This window comes from Nerophis lumbriciformis, linkage group LG07, assembly GCF_033978685.3.
Source record: "Nerophis lumbriciformis linkage group LG07, RoL_Nlum_v2.1, whole genome shotgun sequence".
Lineage (NCBI taxonomy): Eukaryota > Metazoa > Chordata > Actinopteri > Syngnathiformes > Syngnathidae > Nerophis > Nerophis lumbriciformis.
Window position 1 is genome coordinate 53,580,661 of NC_084554.2, and position 25,249 is coordinate 53,605,909.

General features: G+C 40.7%; 1 protein-coding gene across 1 annotated transcript in view; it reads right to left on the minus strand.

Moving 5' to 3' along the window:
• Positions 1-647: 647 nt before the first annotated feature.
• Positions 648-25,249, minus strand: part of LOC133609344 (partitioning defective 3 homolog) — a 963,929-nt gene continuing 939,327 nt past the window's right edge. The window contains exons 23-24 of the mRNA XM_061964873.2: positions 19,354-19,469; positions 648-1,549 (exon numbers count right to left, since the gene is read on the minus strand). Coding sequence (XP_061820857.1) covers positions 1,198-1,549; positions 19,354-19,469 — 468 coding nt within the window. The 3' untranslated portion in view covers positions 648-1,197. The remainder of the gene's footprint in view (positions 1,550-19,353; positions 19,470-25,249) is intronic.

Here is a 25,249-nt window from a genome sequence, read left to right on the forward strand (position 1 = left end):
CATGCTATTGGCCAGAAACTTCCACCCATGGTGATATTCCAAAGGAAGACCTTGCCAAAAGAGACCTTTCCAGCCGGCGTCATCATAAAAGCTAACTCGAAGGGATGGATGGATGAAGAAAAGATGAGCGAGTGGTTAAGGGAAGTTTACGCGAAGAGGCCGGGTGGCTTTTTTCACGCAGCTCCGTCCATGTTGATATACGACTCCATGCGCGCCCACATCACGCTGGTTTTTAATATATTATTAAAGTTTGACTGACCTATCTGACTGTTTTTTTGATATTCCTTTAGCGCAGTTAGATGCGGCTTATAACACGCCCCGGCTTATAGGTGGACAAAGTTTTGAAATATGCCGTTCATTGAAGGCGCGGCTTATAACCCAGGGCGGCTTATGGTGCGGAAAATACGGTCCATTTTTGAAGTGATGTCAAAGTTAAAGGCTTAATTTTTACACACCGAACAACATAAAAAGCAAGACATTTTCACACATGCCCCCAAAATGATTAATCATTGGTTTTAAAATAGGCCTTGATTTACAAAAAGTGCAAGAACACACACTCTCACACACACACACCCCCACCAAACATTGATTAGGAATACAACCGAACCGTTCTCCGTCAAAGGACGCAATCACGGAATAAAAGAACCAATCAGTCAAATTGTATCCAGCTGATAAAAGAGACTGACCCCCCCCCCTTGCCCGCCCAACTTTAATAAAAGATTCCGCAAGGAACCGCACCGACACCACCGGCAGGCTTCACTTACGTCCCGGTCATTCCGAACAAAGCCCGGACCCTTGCCGACGAGGCTGCCGTTTCTGGCTTTGTGCCGCACACCACAACAAAACAAATGCGGCGTTTATTTCTAACGAGGTCCATCAATTAAAAACTCCCACCTGAGCCGGTCGGATGAAGGAGAGAAGAGGAACCTAAAAGCCGATGAACGGATATTGGAATTTTCCGTGACTTCTCTGCGAGGGCTGTTGGGAGACCCCCGGACAAGCCCCCGATTGATCGAGACAAAGTCCAAAGGTAGAAACTGGTAAGGCACTTATATACATATGAGAAATAAAAACATTATTTTACATACACCATAACAAAGATTAATGTTCATGTCATGAAGGGAATTAAATACTTGAAAGTACGACAGCATTTGGACTCTCTGCTCACTTTTTGAAGGAAGTCTCTTTTTGTACCTGTTAGGGATAAAACGGCCTGCCTTTCTCAGAGCCCTGGTGAAGCCGGCCGAGCTTGGCCAGCTGACCCGGGGACGGGGGCACATCCTGTCTGTAGGGACCCTTGGATTTCGGAGGCTCCTGATTGTGGTTTCTGTTAGACGGTTCCTGTCCCTTGGGGACCTCCTGATCTCTGCGCCTCTGCTCCTGTCTCAGCAGCTCCTGCGTCTCCAGGACGACTCGGACGTTGTAGTTGGACGTTCCCAGGTAGCCGTTATGGGCGCCGGAGTAGCGGGGGTCATCCTTGGCGCCTGCTGGTGGGTAAGCCTTGTCCCGTGCGTCCTGGGACGCGATGCTCGGGGTCTTACGTGGCGGCCTAAAGACGGAAAAACAATTTTAATTTCTTCCCCTCTGCATCTATTGTTGCTTGATTGACTGATTGAAACTTTTATTAGTAGATTGCACAGTACAGTACATAGTCCGTACAATTGACCACTAAATGGCAACACCACAATAAGTTTTTCAACTTGTTTAAGTCGGGGTCCACGTAACTTTTTGGACCATGGTCACACAGGAAGTACACAAACTTTTAATGACATGTGAACGAATCATAAACAAGTACTAGTATAGTACCGCAGTACTAATGAATCATAATCAGGAGGATACAATAGCTCACCGGCGTCACAATGTAAACAAACGCCATGGGTGGATCTACACCTGACATCCACTGTAATGATACCAAGTACAAGAGTGAATCTAGTCGATACTATTATGATTCAGGGGCGTGACTAGCTTTTAAGGACAGGGAGGGGGGCTTAGCCCCCAGGAGATGCACAGGGTGCGAGCGAACGTAACGCACGAGTACAAAACTTCACAAACGGCTAACAAAGACTTAGAAATGATTCATTAGGGCCCGCATGGCCCATTGTATAAGGACTCCCAAAGGGAGTCCTTATGCAATGGGACATAAGGACCTATTGAATTTGTAAGGTTTTATTATTATTATTCTTCCGCAACTTTGCGCTGTAATTTGACCCCCTTAGCATGCTTCAAAACTCACCAAATTTTACACACACACATCAGTAATATACGGCAAAACTTTTGATCAAAAAACCAAACCCCAAAACTCAAAATTGCGCTCTAGCGCCCCCTAGAAAGAAAACTGCTTATAACTCCCAGTACGAATGTTGTAGAGACATGAAACAAAAAACCTCTATGTAGGTCTTACTTAGACCTACTTTTCATTAATTAATTTTAAAATCAACAGGAAGTTGGCAATTCCCCCTTCAAGACAAAAAAGTACTAAAAACAGTAACTTTTGCCTCTTTGAGCTGTATTTTCCACCCTCTTAACATGCTTCAAAACTCACCAAACTGAACACACACATCAGGACTGGCAAAAATTGCGATCTAATAAAAAAACCTAACACCAAATCTCAACTAGCGCAATTTTTGAATAAAACGCAGAAAAAACTGCTCCTCGGAAGGAAAAAAAATGACAAAACTGCCTGTAACTCCCACTGGGAAGGTTGGGGAGACATAAAACAAAAACCTCTATGTAGGTCTCACTTAGACCTACATTTCATATATTGACAACCCCCAGCAAAAATCAACAGGAAGTTTGCAATTTCCCCTTCAAAACAATTTTTTTTTTATAAACCGGTCACTTCTCTTCAAACATTATCTCCTCTGAGCGCGTTTGTCGTATCAGCTTCAAAATAACACAGGAGAGAGATTGAACCCTTCTGATTAAAAGTTATTGAAAGAGTTTTAATAACTGCTCCGGTTTTGATTTTATGAGCCTTCAAAGAACCGCTGCGCTGATGCTGCTGCGCTGCTGTTTTTTTAAGATGGCTGCTTAAAAGCAGGAAGCACCAACGTGCCCACACATTGCAGACAAGGTAGGTACACTAGACAAAAGTCTTGGGACACTTCAGAATAAAAGTATACAAAAGTATTAGGACACTTAGGACTAGCACCTGCCAAATACGCGGGCCCGACCAACGCTGCTTGCAGCTTTAATTATTATTATTCTTCCGCAACTTTGCGCTTAAATTTGACCCCCTTAGCATGCTTCAAAACTCACCAAATTTTACACACACATCAGTAATATACGGCAAAACTATTTATCAAAAAACCAAACCCCAAAACTCAAAATTGCGCTCTAGCGCCCCCTAGAAAGAAAACTGCTTATAACTCCCAGTACGAATGTTGTAGAGACATGAAACAAAAAACCTCTATGTAGGTCTTACTTAGACCTACTTTTCATTAATTAATTTCCTCGGGCAAACATCAACAGGAAGTTGGCAATTCCCCCTTCAAGACAAAAAAGTACTAAAAACAGTAACTTTTGCCTCTTTGAGCTGTATTTTCCACCCTCTTAACATGCTTCAAAACTCACCAAACTGAACACACACATCAGGACTGGCAAAAATTGCGATCTAATAAAAAAACCTAACACCAAATCTCAAAATTGCGCTCTAGCGCAATTTTTGAATAAAACGCAGAAAAAACTGCTCCTCGGAAGAAAAAAAATGACAAAACTGCCTGTAACTCCCACTGGGAAGGTCGGAAATACATGAAACAAAAACCTCAATGTAGGTCTTATTTAGACCTACATTTCATAAATTGACAACCCCCAGCAAAAATCAACAGGAAGTTTGCAATTTCCCCTTCAAAACAATTTTTTTTTATAAACCGGTCACTTCTCTTCAAACAATTATCTCCTCTGAGCGCGTTTGTCGTAGGAGAGAGATTGAACCCTTCCAAATAAAAGTTATCGAAATAATTTTTCTAACTGCTCCGGTTTTGATTTTATGAGCCTTCAAAGAACCGCCGCGCTGCTGTTTTTTTAAGATGGCTGCTTAAAAGCAGGAAGCACCAACGTGCCCACACAATGCAGACAAGGTAGGTACACTAGACAAAAGTCTTGGGACACTTCAGAATAAAAGTATACAAAAGTATTGGGACACTTAGGACTAGCACCTGCCAAATACGCGGGCCCGTACAACGCTGCTTGCAGCTTTAATTATTATTATTCTTCCGCAACTTTGCGCTGTAATTTGACCCCCTTAGCATGCTTCAAAACTCACCAAATTTTACACACACATCAGTAATATACGGCAAAACTTTTTATCAAAAAACCAAACCCCAAAACTCAAAATTGCGCTCTAGCGCCCCCTAGAAAGAAAACTGCTTATAACTCCCAGTACGAATGTTGTAGAGACATGAAACAAAAAACCTCTATGTAGGTCTTACTTAGACCTACTTTTCATTAATTAATTTCCTCGGGCAAACATCAACAGGAAGTTGGCAATTCCCCCTTCAAGACAAAAAAGTACTAAAAACAGTAACTTTTGCCTCTTTGAGCTGTATTTTCACCCTCTTAACATGCTTCGAAACTCACCAAACTGAACACACACATCAGGACTGGCAAAAATTGCGATGTAATAAAAAAACCTAACACCAAATCTCAACTAGCGCAATTTTTGAATAAAACGCAGAAAAAACTGCTCCTCGGAAGGAAAAAAATGACAAAACTGCCTGTAACTCCCACTGGGAAGGTCGGAGAGACATAAAACAAAAACCTCTATGTAGGTCTCATTTAGACCTACATTTCATATATTGACAACCTCCAGCAAAAATCAACAAGAAGTTTGCAATTTCCCCTTCAAAACAATTTTTTTTTTATAAACCGGTCACTTCTCTTCAAACATTATCTCCTCTGAGCGCGTTTGTCGTATCAGCTTCAAAATAACACAGGAGAGAGATTGAACCCTTCTGATTAAAATTTTTGAAAGAGTTTTAATAACTGCTCCGGTTTTGATTTTATGACCCTTCAAAGAACCGCTGCGCTGATGCTGCTGCACTGCTGTTTTTTTAAGATGGCTGCTTAAAAGCACGAAGCACCAACGTGCCCACACAATGCAGACAAGGTAGGTACACTAGACAAAAGTCTTGGGACACTTCAGAATAAAAGTATACAAAAGTATTGGGACACTTAGGACTAGCACCTGCCAAATACGCGGGCCCGTACAACGCTGCTTGCAGCTTTAATTATTATTATTCTTCCGCAACTTTGCGCTGTAATTTGACCCCCTTAGCATGCTTCAAAACTCACCAAATTTTACACACACACATCAGTAATATACGGCAAAACTTTTTCTCAAAAAACCAAACCCCAAAACTCAAAATTGCGCTCTAGCGCCCCCTAGAAAGAAAACTGCTTATAACTCCCAGTACGAATGTTGTAGAGACATGAAACAAAAAACCTCTATGTAGGTCTTACTTAGACCTACTTTTCATTAATTAATTTCCTCGGGCAAACATCAACAGGAAGTTGGCAATTCCCCCTTCAAGACAAAAAAAGTACTAAAAACAATAACTTTTGCCTCTTTGAGCTGTATTTTCCACCCTCTTAACATGCTTCAAAACTCACCAAACTGAACACACACATCAGGACTGGCAAAAATTGCGATCTAATAAAAAAACCTAACACCAAATCTCAAAAATTGCGCTCTAGCGCAATTTTTGAATAAAATGCAGAAAAAACTGCTCCTCAGAAGAAGAAAATGACAAAACTGCCTGTAACTCCCACTGGGAAGGTCGGAGAGACATAAAACAAAAACGTCTATGTAGGTCTCACTTAGACCTACATTTCATATATCGACAACCCCCAGCAAAAATCAACAGGAAGTTTTCAATTTCCCCTTCAAAACAAATTTTTTTTATAAACCGGTCACTTCTCTTCAAACATTATCTCCTCTGAGCGCGTTTGTCGTTTCAGCTTCAAACTAACACAGGAGAGAGATTGAACCCTTCCAAATAAAAGTTATCGAAATATTTTTTCTAACTGCTCCGGTTTTGATTTTATGAGCCTTCAAAGAACCGCTGCGCTGCTGTTTTTTTAAGATGGCTGCTTAAAAGCAGGAAGCACCAACGTGCCCACACAATGCAGACAAGGTAGGTACACTAGACAAAAGTCTTGGGACACTTCAGACTAAAAGTAGACAAAAGTATTGGGACACTTAGGACTAGCACCTGCCAAATACGCGGGCCCGACCAACGCTGCTTGCAGCTTTAATTATTATTATTCTTCCGCAACTTTGCGCTGTAATTTGACCCCCTTAGCATGCTTCAAAACTCACCAAATTTTACACACACACATCAGTAATATACGGCAAAACTTTTTATCAAAAAACCAAACCCCAAAACTCAAAATTGCGCTCTAGCGCCCCCTAGAAAGAAAACTGCTTATAACTCCCAGTACGAATGTTGTAGAGACATGAAACAAAAAACCTCTATGTAGGTCTTACTTAGACCTACTTTTCATTAATTAATTTTAAAATCAACAGGAAGTTGGCAATTCCCCCTTCAAGACAAAAAAGTACTAAAAACAGTAACTTTTGCCTCTTTGAGCTGTATTTTCCACCCTCTTAACATGCTTCAAAACTCACCAAACTGAACACACACATCAGGTCTGGCAAAAATTGCGATCTAATAAAAAAACCTAACACCAAATCTCAACTAGCGCAATTTTTGAATAAAACGCAGAAAAAACTGCTCCTCGGAAGAAAAAAAATGACAAAACTGCCTGTAACTCCCACTGGGAAGGTCGGAGAGACATAAAACAAAAACCTCTATGTAGGTCTCACTTAGACCTACATTTCATATATTGACAACCCCCAGCAAAAATCAACAGGAAGTTTTCAATTTCCCCTTCAAAACAAAATTTTTTTATAAACCGGTCACTTCTCTTCAAACATTATCTCCTCTGAGCGCGTTTGTCGTTTCAGCTTCAAAATAACACAGGAGAGAGATTGAACCCTTCTGATTAAAATTTATTGAAAGAGTTTTAATAACTGCTCCGGTTTTGATTTTATGACCCTTCAAAGAACCGCTGTGCTGATGCTGCTGCGCTGCTGTTTTCTCAAGAAGGCTGCTTAAAAGCAGGAAGCACCAGCATGCCCACACAATGCAGACAAGGTAGGTACACTAGACAAAAGTATTGGGACACTTCGGACTAAAAGTAGACAAAAGTATTGGGACACTTAGGACTACCACTGGACAAAAGTATTGGGACACTTAGCCCGAAAACTGAACAAAAGTATTGGGACACTTGGGACTACAACTTGACAAAAGTATTGGGACACTTAGGACTACAACTTGCCAAAAGTATTGGGACACTTGGGACTAAAACTGGACAAAAGTATTGGGACACTTAGGACTAGCACCTGCCAAATACGCGGGCCCGACCAACGCTGCTTGCAGCTTTAATTATTATTATTCTTCCGCAACTTTGCGCTGTAATTTGACCCCCTTAGCATGCTTCAAAACTCACCAAATTTTACACACACATCAGTAATATACGGCAAAACTTTGTATCAAAAAACCAAACCCCAAAACTCAAAATTGCGCTCTAGCGCCCCCTAGAAAGAAAACTGCTTATAACTCCCAGTACGAATGTTGTAGAGACATGAAACAAAAAACCTCTATGTAGGTCTTACTTAGACCTACTTTTCATTAATTAATTTCCTCGGGCAAAAATCAACAGGAAGTTGGCAATTCCCCCTTCAAGACAGAAAAAGTACTAAAAACAGTAACTTTTGCCTCTTTGAGCTGTATTTTCACCCTCTTAACATGCTTCAAAACTCACCAAACTGAACACACACATCAGGACTGGCAAAAATTGCGATCTAATAAAAAAACCTAACACCAAAAAGGCAGGCCATTTTTTGAATAAAACGCAGAAAAAACTGCTCCTCGGAAGACCAGGCTTGAGCCCCCCTAAAATAGGCCTAACAACGCCAATGCTATGATTTTATTTGTTTAGTTCATATTATGTTTACAAAGTCAGTAAATACGTCCCTGGACACATGAGGACTTTGAATATGACCAATGTATGATCCTGTAACTACTTGGTATCGGATCGATACCCAAATGTGTGGTATCATCCAAAACTAATGTCAAGTATCAAAGAAGAGAAGAATAAGTGATTATTACATTTTAACAGAAGTGTAGATAGAACATGTTAAAACAGAAAATAGCGCGACACCTACCCTTTACATCAATATTTATTCATCAGTATTGGTTTTTATAGGTATTATATTTTATTGTATGATCCTGTAACTACTTGGTATCAGATCGATACCTAAATGTGTGGTATCATCCAAAACTAATGTAAAGTATCAAAGAAGAGAAGAATAAGTGATTATTACATTTTAACAGAAGTGTAGATAGAACATGTTGAAAGAGAAAATAAGCAGATATTAACAGTAAATGAACAAGTAGATTAATAATCATTTTTTACAGTTTGTCCCTCATAATGTGTACAAAATAATAGGTGTATAAATGACACAATATGTTACTGCATAGACTAATTAGGAGTCTTTGTTTGTTTACTTACTACGACAATGGGAGACCGGGCTTTCTGTTCCGCCGCTCCCAGTCTGTGGAACGCTCTCCCTGACCACCTGAGGGTACCACAGACTGTGGATGCTTTTAAAAATGGCTTAAAAACCCTTCTTTTTTTTAAAAAAAAGCCTTTTTTTAGACACATGCATATTAGGTCTAGCTATTAGGTGTATAAATGACACAATATGTTACTGCATAGACTAATTAGGAGTCTTTGTTTGTTTACTTACTACTAAAAGACAAGTTGTCTAGTATGTTCACTATTTTATTTCAGGACTAAATGACAATAATAAACATATGTTTCATGTACACTAACATTTTTTTGTCAAAATAAAGCCAATAATGACATTTTTTTGTGGTCCCCTTTATTTACAAAAGTATCGAAATACATTTTGGTACCGATACCAAAATATAATATATATGTTGGAATTTTGGTATACTATAAATTCAAGCTTCTGCTTGAATGTTTGACCACTCCTCTTGACTAAATTGGTGCAGTTCAGCTAAATGTGTTGCTTTTCTGTCTTGGACTTGTTTCTTCAGCATTGTCCACACGTTTAAGTCGGGACTTTGGGAAGGCCATTCTAAAACCTTCATTCTAGCCCGATTTAGCCATTCCTTTACCACTTTTAAGGTGTGTTTTGGGTCATTGTCCCTCATAATGTGTACAAAATAATAGGTGTATAAATGGCACAATATGTTCCTGCATAGACTAATTAGGAGTCTTTGTTTGTTTACTTACTACTAAAAGAAAAGTTGTCTATTTCATTTAAGGACTAAATGACAATAATAAACATATGTTTCATGTACACTAACATTTTTTTGTTAAAGTAAACCCAATGATGACATTTTTGTGTGGTCCCCTTCATTTAGAAAAATGCCGAAAGGTATCGAAAGGAATCGATTTTTGGTACCGGTAGCTAGTGCTCCTCAATGTAAACAACAACTGTAATGATACCAAGTACAAGAGCGTATCTAGTCGATACTACTATGAATACGTCTTTTTTCTTTTCTTTTAAATTCATATTATTCTTTTATAAAGTCTGGACACATGAGGACTTTGAATATGACCAATGTATGATCCTGTAACTACTTGGTATCGGATCGATACCTAAATGTGTGGTATCATCCAAAACTAATGTCAAGTATCAAAGAAGAGAAGAATAAGTGATTATTACATTTTAACAGAAGTATAGATAGAACATGTTAAAACAGAAAATAGCGCGACACCTACCCTTTACATCAATATTTCTTCATCAGTATTGGTTTTTATAGGTATTATATTTTATTGTATGATCCTGTAACTACTTGGTATCGGATCGATACCTAAATGTGTGGTATCATCCAAAACTAATGTCAAGTATCAAAGAAGAGAAGAATAAGTGATTATTACATTTTAACAGAAGCGTAGATAGAACATGTTAAAACAGAAAATAAGCAGATATTAACAGTAAATGAACAAGTGGATTAATAATCATTTTTTACAGTTTGTCCCTCATAATGTGTACAAAATAATAGGTGTATAAATGACACAATATGTTACTGCATAGACTAATTAGGAGTCTTTGTTTGTTTACTTACTACTACAATGGGAGACCGGGCTTTCTGTTCCGCTGCTCCCAGTCTGTGGAACGCTCTCCCTGGCCACCTGAGGGTACCACAGACTGTGGATGTTTTTAAAAAAGGCTAAAAAAAACCTTCTTTTTTAGATATATGCATACTAGTTCTAGCTATTAGGTGTATAAATGACACAATATGTTACTGCATAGACTAATTAGGAGTCTTTGTTTGTTTACTTACTACTAAAAGACAAGTTGACTATTTTATTTAAGGACTAAATGACAATAATAAACATATGTTTCATGTACACTAACATTTTTTTGTTAAAGTAAACCCAATGATGACATTTTTGTGTGGTCCCCTTTGTTTAGAAAAATGCCGAAAGGTATCGAAAGGAATCGATTTTTGGTACCGATAGCTAGTGCTCCTCAATGTAAACAACAACTGTAATGATACCAAGTACAAGAGCGTATCTAGTCGATACTACTATGAATACGTCTTCTTTCTTTTCTTTTAAATTCATATTATGTTTATAAAGTCAGTAAATACGTCCCTGGACACATGAGGACTTTGAATATGACCAATGTATGATCCTGTAACTACTTGGTATCGGATCGATACCTAAATGTGTGGTATCATCCAAAACTAATGTAATGTATCAAAGAAGAGAAGAATAAGTGATTATTACATTTTAACAGAAGTGTAGATAGAACATGTTAAAAGAGAAAATAAGCAGATATTAACAGTAAATGAACAAGTAGATTAATAATACATTTTTTACAGTTTGTCCCTCATAATGTGTACAAAATAGTAGGTGTATAAATGACACAATATGTTACTGCATAGACTAATTAGGAGTCTTTGTTTGTTTACTTACTACTACAATGGGAGACCGGGCTTTCTGTTCCGCCGCTCCCAGTCCGTGGAACGCTCCCCCTGACCACCTGAGGGTACCACAGACTGTGGATGCTTTTAAAAATGGCTTAAAAACCCTTCTTTTTTTTAAAAAAAAGCCTTTTTTTAGACACATGCATATTTGTTCTAGCTATTAGGTGTATAAATGACACAATATGTTACTGCATAGACTAATTAGGAGTCTTTGTTTGTTTACTTACTACTAAAAGACAAGTTGTCTATTTCATTTAAGGACTAAATGACAATAATAAACATATGTTTCATGTACACTAACATTTTTTTGTCAAAATAAAGCCAATAATGACATTTTTTTGTGGTCACCTTTATTTAGAAAAGTACTGAAATACATTTTGGTACCGGTACCCTGAAAACATATCCCCCAAGTCTGCACGTGCAAACAGCTGATGTGTGTGTGTGTGTGTGTGTGTGTGTGTGTGTGTGTGTGAGTGTGTGCGGTCGATTAAAACATGTTTCCTCCATATTCTTATGGATCTGCGGCCCGCGGGGAGACCTAATCAATGCAGAGTGTACCGGCCAGACCGATCCATGCGTTCCTTTGCTGGGTGTTATCTGCCGGCGTGTCATGTGACGTGACAGGTGTCATGTGACGCGACAGGTGACTTCTTCTCTTTAGCAGCCGGCACTCGGTCGGATCACGCTTGATGCACAATTCTCCCAGTTTGAGCCGTTTTGTCCTAGCGACTTCAAAATAAAAGACCCAGAGCGCTTCCGGAAGAAGTCCCGGTGGCTGCTCGTCAGATGGCAGGCGGGCTGGGGACGTGAGGACGGCGCCGGACTCATGAAGTCTTAGGATTATCTTAGCTTAGAAGGGGGCGAGGAACAAGTGTGTGAGTCGCAGAGAGAGACACAACACATATGAGACAGACACACACACACATACAGGTTATCATTTGGAATGGGGACCAAGTTTTTGTTCAGAACTTGTGGGGACCGCCCTTTCTACAGGTTGTGGAGGCATAAAAAAACGTCAGAGGATCCCCTAAAGGTGACTGTGTAAACAGAGCGATGTCCCCATTAAGTAAGCAATGCCAGAAAACACACACACACACACACACGTTCTTGTATTTTTACCTTCTTGAGACCTGAGAAAAATGCCTACCTCTTTTTAGGACCAGCCTTTCTAGATATATAAAGAAGTGTATTTACAACATTAAAAATATATACATACTATGCAAATATAAAAAAAAAGCTTGTTGTAAAAAATGAGTTGGAATTTCACAAGAAAAAGGTCACAATTTCACAAGAAAAACTTAGACTTTTGGCAGGATTACAATAAAAGTTGTAATTTTACTCAACACAAGTCAAAATCCTACAAGAAAAACTGAACATTTGTGCAATATCATGATAAAAGTTGGAATTTTACTCAATGACAGTCGCAATTTTACAATAAAAGCTTAAAATGTTGGCAACTTTATGGAAAGAGTCGTCATTTTACTCGACAAAAGTCACAATTTTATAAGAAAACTTTAAAATGTTGGCAATATTACAATAATAATCTGAATTTTTTTATGACAAATGTCACCGTTTTGCATTAAAAAGTAATAATTTTACGAGAAAATCTTGCAATATTACATAAACAGAAATAATGACAAATTGTTCCCAATTTTATAAGAAAAAAGTCGACACATTGTGAGAAAAAGACTGCTTTTAGTTAATTATGTGCTTGTAATTGTTTTTGTTTAATCTTCATTATTTACTTCGTTATTACAGTATGTCTCTATATACAGATTTATTTAATTTTTGTTAAATTAATTTTGGCCAAAGGAGAGGCATTTCAATTTTTTTACACACACTTGTTATTTCATATGTTGAACAGAGGGGGGGCACTTTTAAAAGCCAGCAGGGGTGCAAATGAGACATTGTCTATTAGATGCAATGTTATTGATTTATGTCATGACTTGTTCACACCTTCTCATATGGAAGATACTTTTCCTTCGTCATGTCTCAAGAAGGGTAGCAATACAAGAAAACACACACACACACACACACACACACACACACACACTCTTGTAGTTCTACCTCTTTAGGACCAGCCTTTCTAGATATATAAAGAAGTGTATTTACGACATTAATAATATATACATACTATGCACATATAGAAAAGCTTGTTGTAAAAAATGAGTTGAAATTTCACAAGAAAAAGGTCACAATTTCACAAGAAAAACTTGGACTTTTGGCAGTATTAAAATAAAAGTCGTCATTTTACTCAACGCAAGTCAAAATTTTACAAGAAAAACTGAACATTTGTGCAAAATTATGATAAAAGTTGGAATTTTACTCAATAACAGTCGCAATTTTAAAATGTTGGCAATTTTGTGAAACAAAAGTCACAATTTTATAAGAAAACTTGAACATTTTGGCAATTTTATGAAAGGAGCCATCATTTTACTCAACAAAAGTTACAATTTCATAGGAAAATGTTTCAAATGTTGGCAATATTACAATAATAATCAGAATTTTACTTCGCAAAATAGATGACAAAAGTCATAATGTTACTCAAAAAACAAAACAAAAATTGGCAATATTGTGATAAAAGTCAGAATTTTATATGACAAATGTCACCATTTTGCATTAAAAGTCATACTTTTACATAAAAAAGTCATAATTTTACAAGAAAATCTTGCAATATTACAGAAACAGAAATAATATGACAAATTGTTCCCAATTTTATAAGAAAAAGTCGACACATTGTGAGACTGCTTTAAGTTAATTATTGCTTGTAATTGGTTTCATAATCTTCATTATTTACTTCAAGTTATTACAGTATGTCTCTATATACATATTTATTTACATTTTTTTCAATTAATTTTGGCCAAAGGGGGCGCATTTTAATTTCTTACACACACTTGTTATTTCATATGTAGACCAGAGGGAGAGCACTTTTAAAACAGACAGTCAATTTGAAAAATCCCTCCTTTTTGGGACCACCCTCATTTTGACCAGCAGGGGTGCAAATGAGACATTGATGCAATGGTTTTCTGTATTGGGACCAGGATTTCGGTCCTAACCTGTTCGCCGGTCCTCATATGGACGGTACTTTGTTCGGTCCTAACTTGTTCACCGGTCCTCATATGGACGGTACTTTGTTCGGTCCAAACTTGTTCACCGGTCCTCATATGGACGGTACTTTGTTCGGTCCTAACTTGTTCACCGGTCCTCATATGGACGCTACTTTGTTCGGTCCTAACTTGTTCACCGGTCCTCATATGGACGGTACTTTGTTCGGTCCTAACTTGTTCACCGGTCCTCATAAGGACGGTACTTTGTTCGGTCCTAACTTGTTCACCGGTCCTCATATGGACGGTACTTTGTTCGGTCCTAACTTGTTCACCGGTCCTCATATAGACGGTACTTTGTTCGGTCCTAACTTGTTCACCGGTCCTCATATGGACGGTACTTTGTTCGGTCCTAACTTGTTCACCGGTCCTCATATGGACGGTACTTTGTTCGGTCCTAACTTGTTCACCGGTCCTCATATGGACGGTACTTTGTTCGGTCCTAACTTGTTCACCGGTCCTCATATGGACGGTACTTTGTTCGGTCCTAACTTGTTCACCGGTCCTCATAAGGACGGTACTTTGTTCGGTCCTAACTTGTTCACCGGTCCTCATATGGACGGTACTTTGTTCGGTCCTAACTTGTTCGCCGGTCCTCATATGGACGGTACTTTGTTCGGTCCTAACTTGTTCACCGGTCCTCATAAGGACGGTACTTTATTCGGTCCTAACTTGTTCACCGGTCCTCATATGGACGGTACTTTGTTCGGTCCTAACTTGTTCACCGGTCCTCATATAGACGGTACTTTGTTCGGTCCTAACTTGTTCACCGGTCCTCATAAGGACGGTACTTTGTTCGGTCCTAAATTGTTCACCGGTTCTCATATGGACGGTACTTTGTTCGGTCCTAACTTGTTCACCGGTCCTCATATGGACGGTACTTTGTTCGGTCCTAACTTGTTCACCGGTCCTCATATGGACGGTACTTTGTTCGGTCCTAACTTGTTCACCGGTCCTCATAAGGACGGTACTTTGTTCGGTCCTAACTTGTTCACCGGTCCTCATATGGACGGTACTTTGTTCGGTCCTAACTTGTTCACCGGTCCTCATATGGACGGTACTTTGTTCGGTCCTAACTTGTTCACCGGTCCTCATATGGACGGTACTTTGTTCGGTCCTAACTTGTTCACCGGTCCTCATATGGACGGTACTTTGTTCGGTCCTAACTTGTTCACCGGTCCTCATATGGACGGTACTTTGTTCGGTCCTAACTTGTTCACCGGTCCTCATATGGACGGTACTTTGTTCGGTCCTAACTTGTTCACCGGTCCTCATATGGACGGTACTTTGTTCGGTCCTAACTTGTTCACCGGTCCTCATATGGACGGTACTTTGTTCGGTCCTAACTTGTTCACCGGTCCTCATAAGGACGGTACTTTGTTCGGTCCTAACTTGTTCACCGGTCCTCATATGGACGGTACTTTGTTCGGTCCTAACTTGTTCACCGGTCCTCATATGGACGGTACTTTGTTCGGTCCAAACTTGTTCACCGGTCCTCATATGGACGGTACTTTGTTCGGTCCTAACTTGTTCACCGGTCCTCATATGGACGGTACTTTGTTCGGTCCTAACTTGTTCACCGGTCCTCATATGAACGGCACTTTTCCTTGTTGTCTCAAGAAGGGTAGAAATACAAGAACACACACACAAGTCAAAGAGGCCACTTAAGGTGGGAGGGAAGGAGACAAATGATGGAGTCGATGTGATCCATAGTCATACAAAAAGATCCAAGTTCTTTCTTTGAGATGCCCTCATTTGGACCGTTTAGAACGTGGCCATTCTGCTCCAAGGTTGAGATAACTTCCGCCCAACTCTGTCCCTTCTTTCTGTTTCTCGCAGCCGTCGCTATCTGCACCTTCCATGCCGTAATTAATTCCCCTGACACGTTTTTTCTATTTTTTTATTGCAGAAGTGTAGATGAGTGTGCCTCCAGGTATTAACTAACACTCGTCGGTGTGTTGTCGGAGGGTGTAACAACACGAACAGGGACGGATTCAAGTTGCACCAGTGGCCCAAAGATGCCAAAGTGGCAAGAAATTGGACGTTCTGTTTCGCACACTTTACCGACGAAAGCTATGCTACGACAGAGATGGCAAGAATGTGTGGATATCCTGCGACACTCAAAGCAGATGCATTTCCAACCATAAAGTCAAAGAAATCTGCCGCCAGACCCCCATTGAATCTGCCGGAGTGTGTGAGCAATTCAGGGACAAAGGACCTCGCTAGCACGGCAAGCGATGGCGGCAGTTTGTTCCCGCAGACGAGCGACCTAAACCCCCGATCGACCCTAGCTTCCCTGGCCTGCTGACATCAACTCCAAAACTGGACAGATCAGCTTCCAGGAAAAGAGCGCGGATGAGGGTATGTCTACAGAATATATTAATTGATGAAAATTGGGCTGTCTGCACTCTCAAAGTGCATGTTGTTGCCAAATGTATTTCATATGCTGTAAACCTAGTTCATAGTTGTTAGTTTCCTTTAATGCCAAACAAACACATATCAGAAGGCGATCGCCGAATTCGTCCTCGCTTTCTCCCGTGTCGTTTTCGTCGGTTTCGCTTGCATACGGTTCAAACCGATATGGCTCAATAGCTTCAGTTTCTTCTTCAATTTGGTTTTCGCTACCTGCCTCCACACTACAACCATCCGTTTCAATACATGCGTCATCTGTTGAATCGCTTAAGCCGCTGAAATCCGAGTCTGAATCCGAGCTAATGTCGCTATAGCTTGCTGTTCTTTCCGCCATGTTTGTTTGTGTTGGCTTCACTATGTGACGTCACAGGAAAATGGACGGGTGTATTAACAATTCTGAAATTGTGATAATGTTCCCCTTTAATAATGTGCTATTTTAAGTTGGAAGTTTAGAAGAAAACTCCTTCCTGCAGAATGTAACTATCCATCCATCCATCCATCTTCTTCCGCTTATCCGAGGTCGGGTCGCGGGGGCAGCAGCCTAAGCAGGGAAGCCCAGACTTCCCTCTCCCCAGCCACTTCGTCCAGCTCTTCCTGTGGGACCCCGAGGCGTTCCCAGGCCAGCCGGGAGACATAGTCTTCCCAACGTGTCCTGGGTCTTCCCCCGTGCCCTAAACACCTCCCTAGGGAGACGTTCGGGTGGCATCCTGACCAGATGCCCGAACCACCTCATCTGGCTCCTCTCCATGTGGAGGAGCAGCGGCTTTACTTTGAGCTCCCCCCGGATGGCAGAGCTTCTCACCCTATCTCTAAGTGAGAGCCCCGCCACCCGGGGGAGGAAACTCATTTCGGCCGCTTGTACCCGTGATCTTGTCCTTTCGGTCATAACCCAAAGCTCATGACCATAGGTGAGGCTGGGAACGTAGATCGACCGGTAAATTGAGAGCTTTGCCTTCCGGCTCAGCTCCTTCTTCACCACAACGGATCGATACAGCGTCCGCATTACTGAAGACGCCGCACCGATCCGCCTGTTGATCTCACGATCCACTCTTCCCTCACTCGTGAACAAGACTCCGAGGTACTTGAACTCCTCCACTTGGGGCAAGATCTCCTCCCCAACCCGGAGATGGCACTCCACCCTTTTCCGGGCGAGAACCATGGACTCGGACTTGGAGGTGCTGATTCTCATCCCAGTCGCTTCACACTCGGCTGCGAACCGATCCAGTGAGAGCTGAAGATCCTGGCCGGATGAAGCCATCAGGACCACATCATCTGCAAAAAGCAGAGACCTAATCCTGCAGCCACCAAACCGGATCCCCTCAACGCCTTGACTGCGCCTAGAAATTCTGTCCATAAAAGTTATGAACAGAATGGGTGACAAAGGGCAGCCTTGGCGGAGTCCAACCCTCACTGGAAACGTGTCCGACTTACTACCGGCAATGCGGACCAAGCTCTGGCACTGATCATACAGGGAGCGGACTGCCACAATCAGACAGTCCGATACCCCATACTCTCTGAGCACTCCCCACAGGATTTCCCGAGGGACACGGTCGAATGCCTTCTCCAAGTCCACAAAACACATGTCGACTGGTTGGGCAAACTCCCATGCACCCTCCAGGACGCTGCCGAGAGTATAGAATTGGTTCACGGTTCCACGACCAGGACGAAAACCACACTGTTCCTCCTGAATCCGAGGTTCGACTATCTGGCGTAGCCTCCTCTCCAGTACACCTGAATAGACCTTACCGGGAAGGCTGAGGAGTGTGATCCCACGATAGTTAGAACACACCCTCCGGTTCCCCTTCTTAAAGAGAGGAACCACCACCCCGGTCTGCCAATCCAGTGGTACCGCCCCCGAGAATGTAACTAATAATAATAATTAATGTGATTTTTTTGTTTTTACTCAAATTTCCCATGGTGAGGTCCACTACCCAACTTACCTTGTGCAAGCGCCAAGGTAAGACTCCTTGGACAAACTGCCCCAAATCCCAGAGACGTTTCAGAGTCATTCTACCCTGGGTTAATTGCTTGGACATGTTTTTGTCAGATTAATATGGATACAATGGAATCATTTTTCATTTCGACAACCCTCATAAAAAGCAAGGCCGTACGTGTGATGATTGCTCAAGTTGACGGTGTTACAAGAACGCTCTGGACAGGACTTGCAGGTAGGAACATGATTTACTCTTGAAACAAGAATCAAAGAGGTACTAAACAGAAAACAACCGACCGAACAAGGTGCCGATAGCACTTGAAGCTAGACTTAGCATGAGCTAGGAGGCAAGCAAAACCTTCGTAACAGTAGCGTGAAGCAAACAAAGAATCCAGGACGAGTGACCGGCAAAGGCAGGCTTAAATAATGTCTCTGATGAGCAACAGGTGAGCGTCCCGAACACAAGAGGCAGGTGAAAATAATAAGCAGCTATGGTAACAACTCAGAGGTGCACAAACAGGAACTAAAGGAGTCCAAAATCCGGACCACGGATCATGACACAGAGGGTTTGTACAAATACTGATATCAAAACCGTCCACAGACGTCCGGAGGATTTAGTGAGCTTTTTGATGCAAACGCCTTTGATAAATACGCAAGAAATCCACCAGCGGGATAAGAAAGAATAAGAACAGAGAAAGGGAACCATCAAGCTGAGTGAGGAAGCACATTGCAAAGAGATGATTTTGAATTATTCTTCTTCAAAGCACAATAGTGACTAAGTAATCGCAAGTAAAGGGTCAACTTTGGCCGTATCGGTCTATTCACTTCTAGACGACTAACTACTCAATTCAGAGTTGCTATTAAGACGTACCGTGGCAGAGAGCTGTATTGCCTTTGTGCTTGTTGGAAAGTGCCCGGGTCTTCCTGGCGCTGCCTCTCCACAGTCACCGAATGGCGCCCGCTCGGTCCCTCCGTCCCGTTGGTACCCTGTGACATCCGGCCAAGGAAACAAGTCAAAATTCCATTGCTTTTATGGCCCCGATCAGAGGGAGCTCGTCAAAGGAACGGACAAATCCTCATTTCAGTTGCTCTACCATGCAAACTAATGGATATTCTAAAAACCATATAGTAAGGTAGAAATTCCAACGATAAAATATGAATTTTTCTAGTAGTTGTTGCACATCAAACACACAAATAGTCACTAAATATTGTCCATATATACCATGTATATATCCATATATATATATATATATTTATATATATATATATATATATATATATACAGTATATATTAGATATTAGGTTAGAGTGTCCGCCCTAAAATCGGTAGGTTGTGAGTTCAAACCCTGGCCAAGTCATACCAAAGACTATAAAAATGGGACCCGGTGCTTGGCACTCAGCATCAAGGTTTGGAATTGGGGGTTAATCACCAAAATGATTCCCAGGCGTGGCCACCGCTGCTGCTCACTCATATATATATATATATATATATATATATATATATATATATATATATATATATATATATATATATATATATATATATATATATACATATATATATATATATATATATATATATATATACATATATATATATACATACACATATATATACATATATATATATATATATATATATTTATATTCATATATATATACACACACACATATATGTATACATATATATAAACATATATACATACATACATATATATATACATACATATATATATATATTTATATAATTACATATAAACATACATATATATATTTATATACATACATATATATATATATACATACATACATACATACATACATACATATATATTTATATATATATATATATTTATATAAATACATAAATACATACATATATATATTCATATACATACATATATACATACATTCATATATACAGTATATGTATATATACATATATATGTATATATACATATATATGTATATTAACATATACATATATATACACACACATATATATATATATATACATCTATACATATATGTACACATATATACATATATAAATACATATATACATACATATATATATACAGTATATTTATATAAATACATTTATATAAATACATATATACATACATACAGTATAAATATATTTATATATACATACATACATACATACATATATACATACGTACATACATACATATATATATATATATATATATTTATATATATATGTATATACATACATATATACATACATACATACATATATATATATACATACATATATACACATATATACTTACATACATATATACATATATAAATACATAGATACATACATATATATATATATTTATATAAATACATATATACATACATACAGTATATATATATTTATATATATACAGTATATACATACATACTTACATACATATATATATATATATATATATATATATATATATATACATACATACAGTACATATATATATATATATATATATATATATATATATATATATATATATATACACACACACTATTGTGATGTATAACCACAGATATTTGGTCAAATGTACGCCTGTGTCCAAAAACAAAAATGTAATTCGGGACTTCAATGTTGCAGGTGTACAAAACGTTAAAGCCAAATGATGACCGAAGCGGTCGAGTGGGGGGAAAAACGGCGATAGGTTAAAGATGTGTTTGCGGCTGGAAGGGCCGTCAGCAGAGACGCCAACTTGGACACATGTCGTCTCCTCGGCTGGGACAGCTGCAACAACAACACACAATTACGTCTCACTCAGCCAAGACAACACCTCCCTTTTTTTCTACCTTTGCAATTCCCTGGCAAATTGTAGTCATATGCTGGACGAGGCTCTGCAACAACACTCCCAAAGTCCGTCCCACGGAGGCCAAAGTGCGAGGCAGAAAATTAGTCATGCTGGTAATTTGATTTGGAGTGATGAGGAATTGATACTTGTGACAATTTGCTGTGACAAAGACGGGAGGAGGTGGATGACGCCATGCAGGAGAGTAATGACATTACACCAGGAGGGCCGATCACATTATTACCATGTTAGGTCTCAGGATGCAAAGTCATATCAAACGAGACATTTTCTCAAATCAAATGAAGGAACATCCGTGTTTGTTTCCATCCAATAACACCACTAGAGTCTCTCCATGCTGCTGAGCAGTGTTGGGTTAGTTACTGCAAAGCAGTAACTAGTTACAGTTACTAGTTACTTCATTTCAAAAGTAACTCAGTTACTAACTCAGTTACTTACACCAAAAAGTAATGCGTTACTGTGGAAAGTAACTACCGTATTTTCCGCACCATAAGGCGCCCTGGGTTAAAAGCCGCGCCTTCAATGAACGGCATATTTCAAAACTTTGTCCACCTATAAGCCGCCCCGTGTTGTAAGCCGCATCTAACTGCGCTAAAGGAATGTCAAAAAAACAGTCAGATAGGTCAGTCAAACTTTAATAATATATTAAAAACCAGCGTGATGTGGGCGCGCATGGAGTCGTATATCAACATGGACGGAGCTGCGTGAAAAAAGCCACCCGGCCTCTTCGCGTAAACTTACCTTAACCACTCGCTCATCTTTTCTTCATCCATCCATCCCTTCGAGTTAGCTTTTTATGATGACGCCGGCTGGAAAGGTCTCTTTTGGCAAGGTCTTCCTTTTGAATATCACCATGGGTGGAAGTTTCTGGCCATTAGCATGGCAAGCTAGAACCACAGTGAAGGATGACTTCTCATTCCCTGTGGTGCGAATATTCACCGTACGTGCTCCCGTTGTATCCACAGTGCGTTTCACAGGAATATCAGTTGCTGTGAAATAGTAATCCGTGTGCGGATGGAGAGATTGCGTCTTTTCATGAACCGGATCCCTGACGCTTAGTAGGAGCCATTTTTGTGGTCTTTACAGATGTAAACACACAAAGGAAACGAAACGTACGGTGATATCCGCGCGCTTTTTCTTCTTCTACGCGGGCGGGTGGTTGCTTACAGTAGAAGAAGAAGCGCTTCCTGTTCTATGGGGGCGGGTGCTTACCTTGGCGGTTGCTTGCGTAGAAGAAGAAGCACTTCCTCTTTCCTGTTCTACCGGGAAAAAAGATGGCGGCTGTTTACCGAAGTTGCGAGATCGAAACTTTATGAAAATGAATCGTAATATTAATCCATATATAAAGCGCACCGGGTTATAAGCCGCACTGTCAGCTTTTGAGAAAATTTGTGGTTTTTAGGTGCGGCTAATAGTGCGGAAAATACGGTATTTAGTTACTTCTTTTTTTCTTCTTTTTTTTTTTTTAAAGCTCCCATTAATGCCCTTTTAGCCTTCATTTCAGTACTGTTATTGCACTGGAGAATAATACAATCTGTTGATCAACTTGACATGCATTTGCATCACTCAACTCTGCTAAGCAATGTGGTCTACATACAACACACAAAGACAAAGATATGTTACAAAGGCCAATTTGTTTCTGGCCAGAACAAATTGACAAAACTATCTTAAATAGCTGCAACATAACATACATAAGTAACAAACAGCATAATAACCGCATAGATGTAAACCAAGAAAGGCACACACTACATACACAAAGCCTAACCAGGCATTTTCTTTACTGAGCAAAACTCTTTATTGTCGGCCATAAACACATCACCAAAACATTAGTAAAAAAAAATGATATCTAGCAAAAGTGGTCATTTTCTGCAGTACAAACCAGACCAAAAGCTACTTTGTTATATCAACAGCAGCCACTCGCTCTTTCTCACGTGTGACAACACTTGCACATATGGCACTTAGCCAGTGATGCGTTTACAGCCACACAAAAAGTCGGACAACTCCAACACCACACATAAAGTGTAATAATTTGCTCACACACATGAACAATTAGAGGGAACATTGATTGACAGAGTGTGTGTACCTTCAGCGGTGAATGATGAGCGGAGGCAGACTTAATCCTAAAGTGTTGGAGGTGAAGTGGCATCAGAGTCTCTATCTCTCTTTACTAGCTTCGTCGAAGCATGTTGCTTATGTAGCTTGTTTCAGCAGATTTGAATTGCTGTTTTGGGCAGTAGATGGGATCTTTGATCCAAAGCACAATTTACATTTAACTAAAATGTTCTTTTCTTTGAGCTCGACAAAAGAAAAGTAGTGAAAATATCTCCATGTTAGCAAATTCGACTTCTGGCTCCGCCATGATCAGACACGCCCCCTCCCCTCCCTCCCTCCCTCTCCTCCCTCTCCTCCCTCTCCTCCCTCCCCACACTCACTCACACCCACACAGAGCGCATGTCTCTCTCTCTTCTCCGGCTTGTGACACAAGAAGAATCAGAACGATGACACAGCAGCGCTCCAATAAAACACACTTTATACTACATAAAAAGTAACGTAAAATAACGCAGTAACGCATCATGTAGTAACGGTAACTGAGTTACTGAATATAAAAAATAACGCGTTAGATTACTAGTTACCGCCGAAACAAACGGCGTTACAGTAGTTAGTCCCAACACTGCTGCTGAGACAAAGCAGGGTTCTCACAGTCTGCTGGGACACGGCAAGGTGCGCTCGTGGAAATCATTTGCAGCAAGAAGGCAGCGAATGGAGAGACAGAAGTATTTTAAACTTTGTTGATGACTGTGAGGAGGGGTGGCCTGCGGACCTGCAGCGAGGCGGGGCACGCCAGCGCCGGCTCCAGGATGGGCGACAGGTGCGTAGATGGCCCACCTGGGCGCAGTTGTCTCAACACCTGGCACTGTATAAAAGGGCAGCAGCCGGGAAGGAGGGGGTTGGACGAGAACGAACCCGAGCCCGAGCTGAAGCAAGAGCGAGACTGAGACGAAGACGCAAAAGACTGAAAAGTGCGAGACGGGGAGAAGAGGCGAGTAGCTGAAAAATGACCAGAGAAGGTTTATTGAAAAATAAACAAAATCTCCAAACCGTCAAGCCTGTCATGTCCGTCATTGGTGGTCCGAGGAACCCAAAGGGGCGAGTCCCCCACGATGACATAGTTCATGTTAATGAAGTGTCGTGGAGTAAGGAAGAAACCAAAATGTACTTTCAATGCAGACATACAAAACCCCAAGAGCAGTGAGGTTGTCACGGTGTGCAACAAATCCTTTTCAACTTATATTCAATTGAATAGACAGCAAAAACTGGTCATGCATCCATCCATCTTCTTCCGCTTATCCGAGGCCGGGTCGCGGGGGCAGCAGCTTAAGCAGGGATGCCCAGACTTCCCTCTCCCCAGCCACTTCGTCCAGCTCCTCCCGGGGGATCCCGAGGCGTCCCCAGGCCAGCCGGGAGAGATAGTCTTCCCAGCGTGTCCTGGGTCTTCCCCGTGGCCTCCTACCGGTCGGACGTGCCCGAAACACCTTCCTAGGGAGGCGTTCGGGTGGCATCCTGACCAGATACCCGAACCACCTCATCTGGCTCCTCTCCATGTGGAGGAGCAGCGGCTTTACTTTGAGCTCCCCCCGGATGGCAGAGCTTCTCACCCTATCTCTAAGGGAGAGCCCCGCCACTCGGTGGAGGAAACTCATTTCGGCCGCTTGTACCCGTGATCTTGTCCTTTCGGTCATGACCCAAAGCTCATGACCATAGGTGAGGATGGGAACGTAGATCGACCGGTAAATCGAGAGCTTTGCCTTCTGGCTCAGCTCCTTCTTCACCACAACGGATCGATACAGCGTCCGCATTACTGAAGACGCCGCACCGATCCGCCTGTCGATCTCACGATCCACTCTTCCCTCACTCGTGAACAAGACT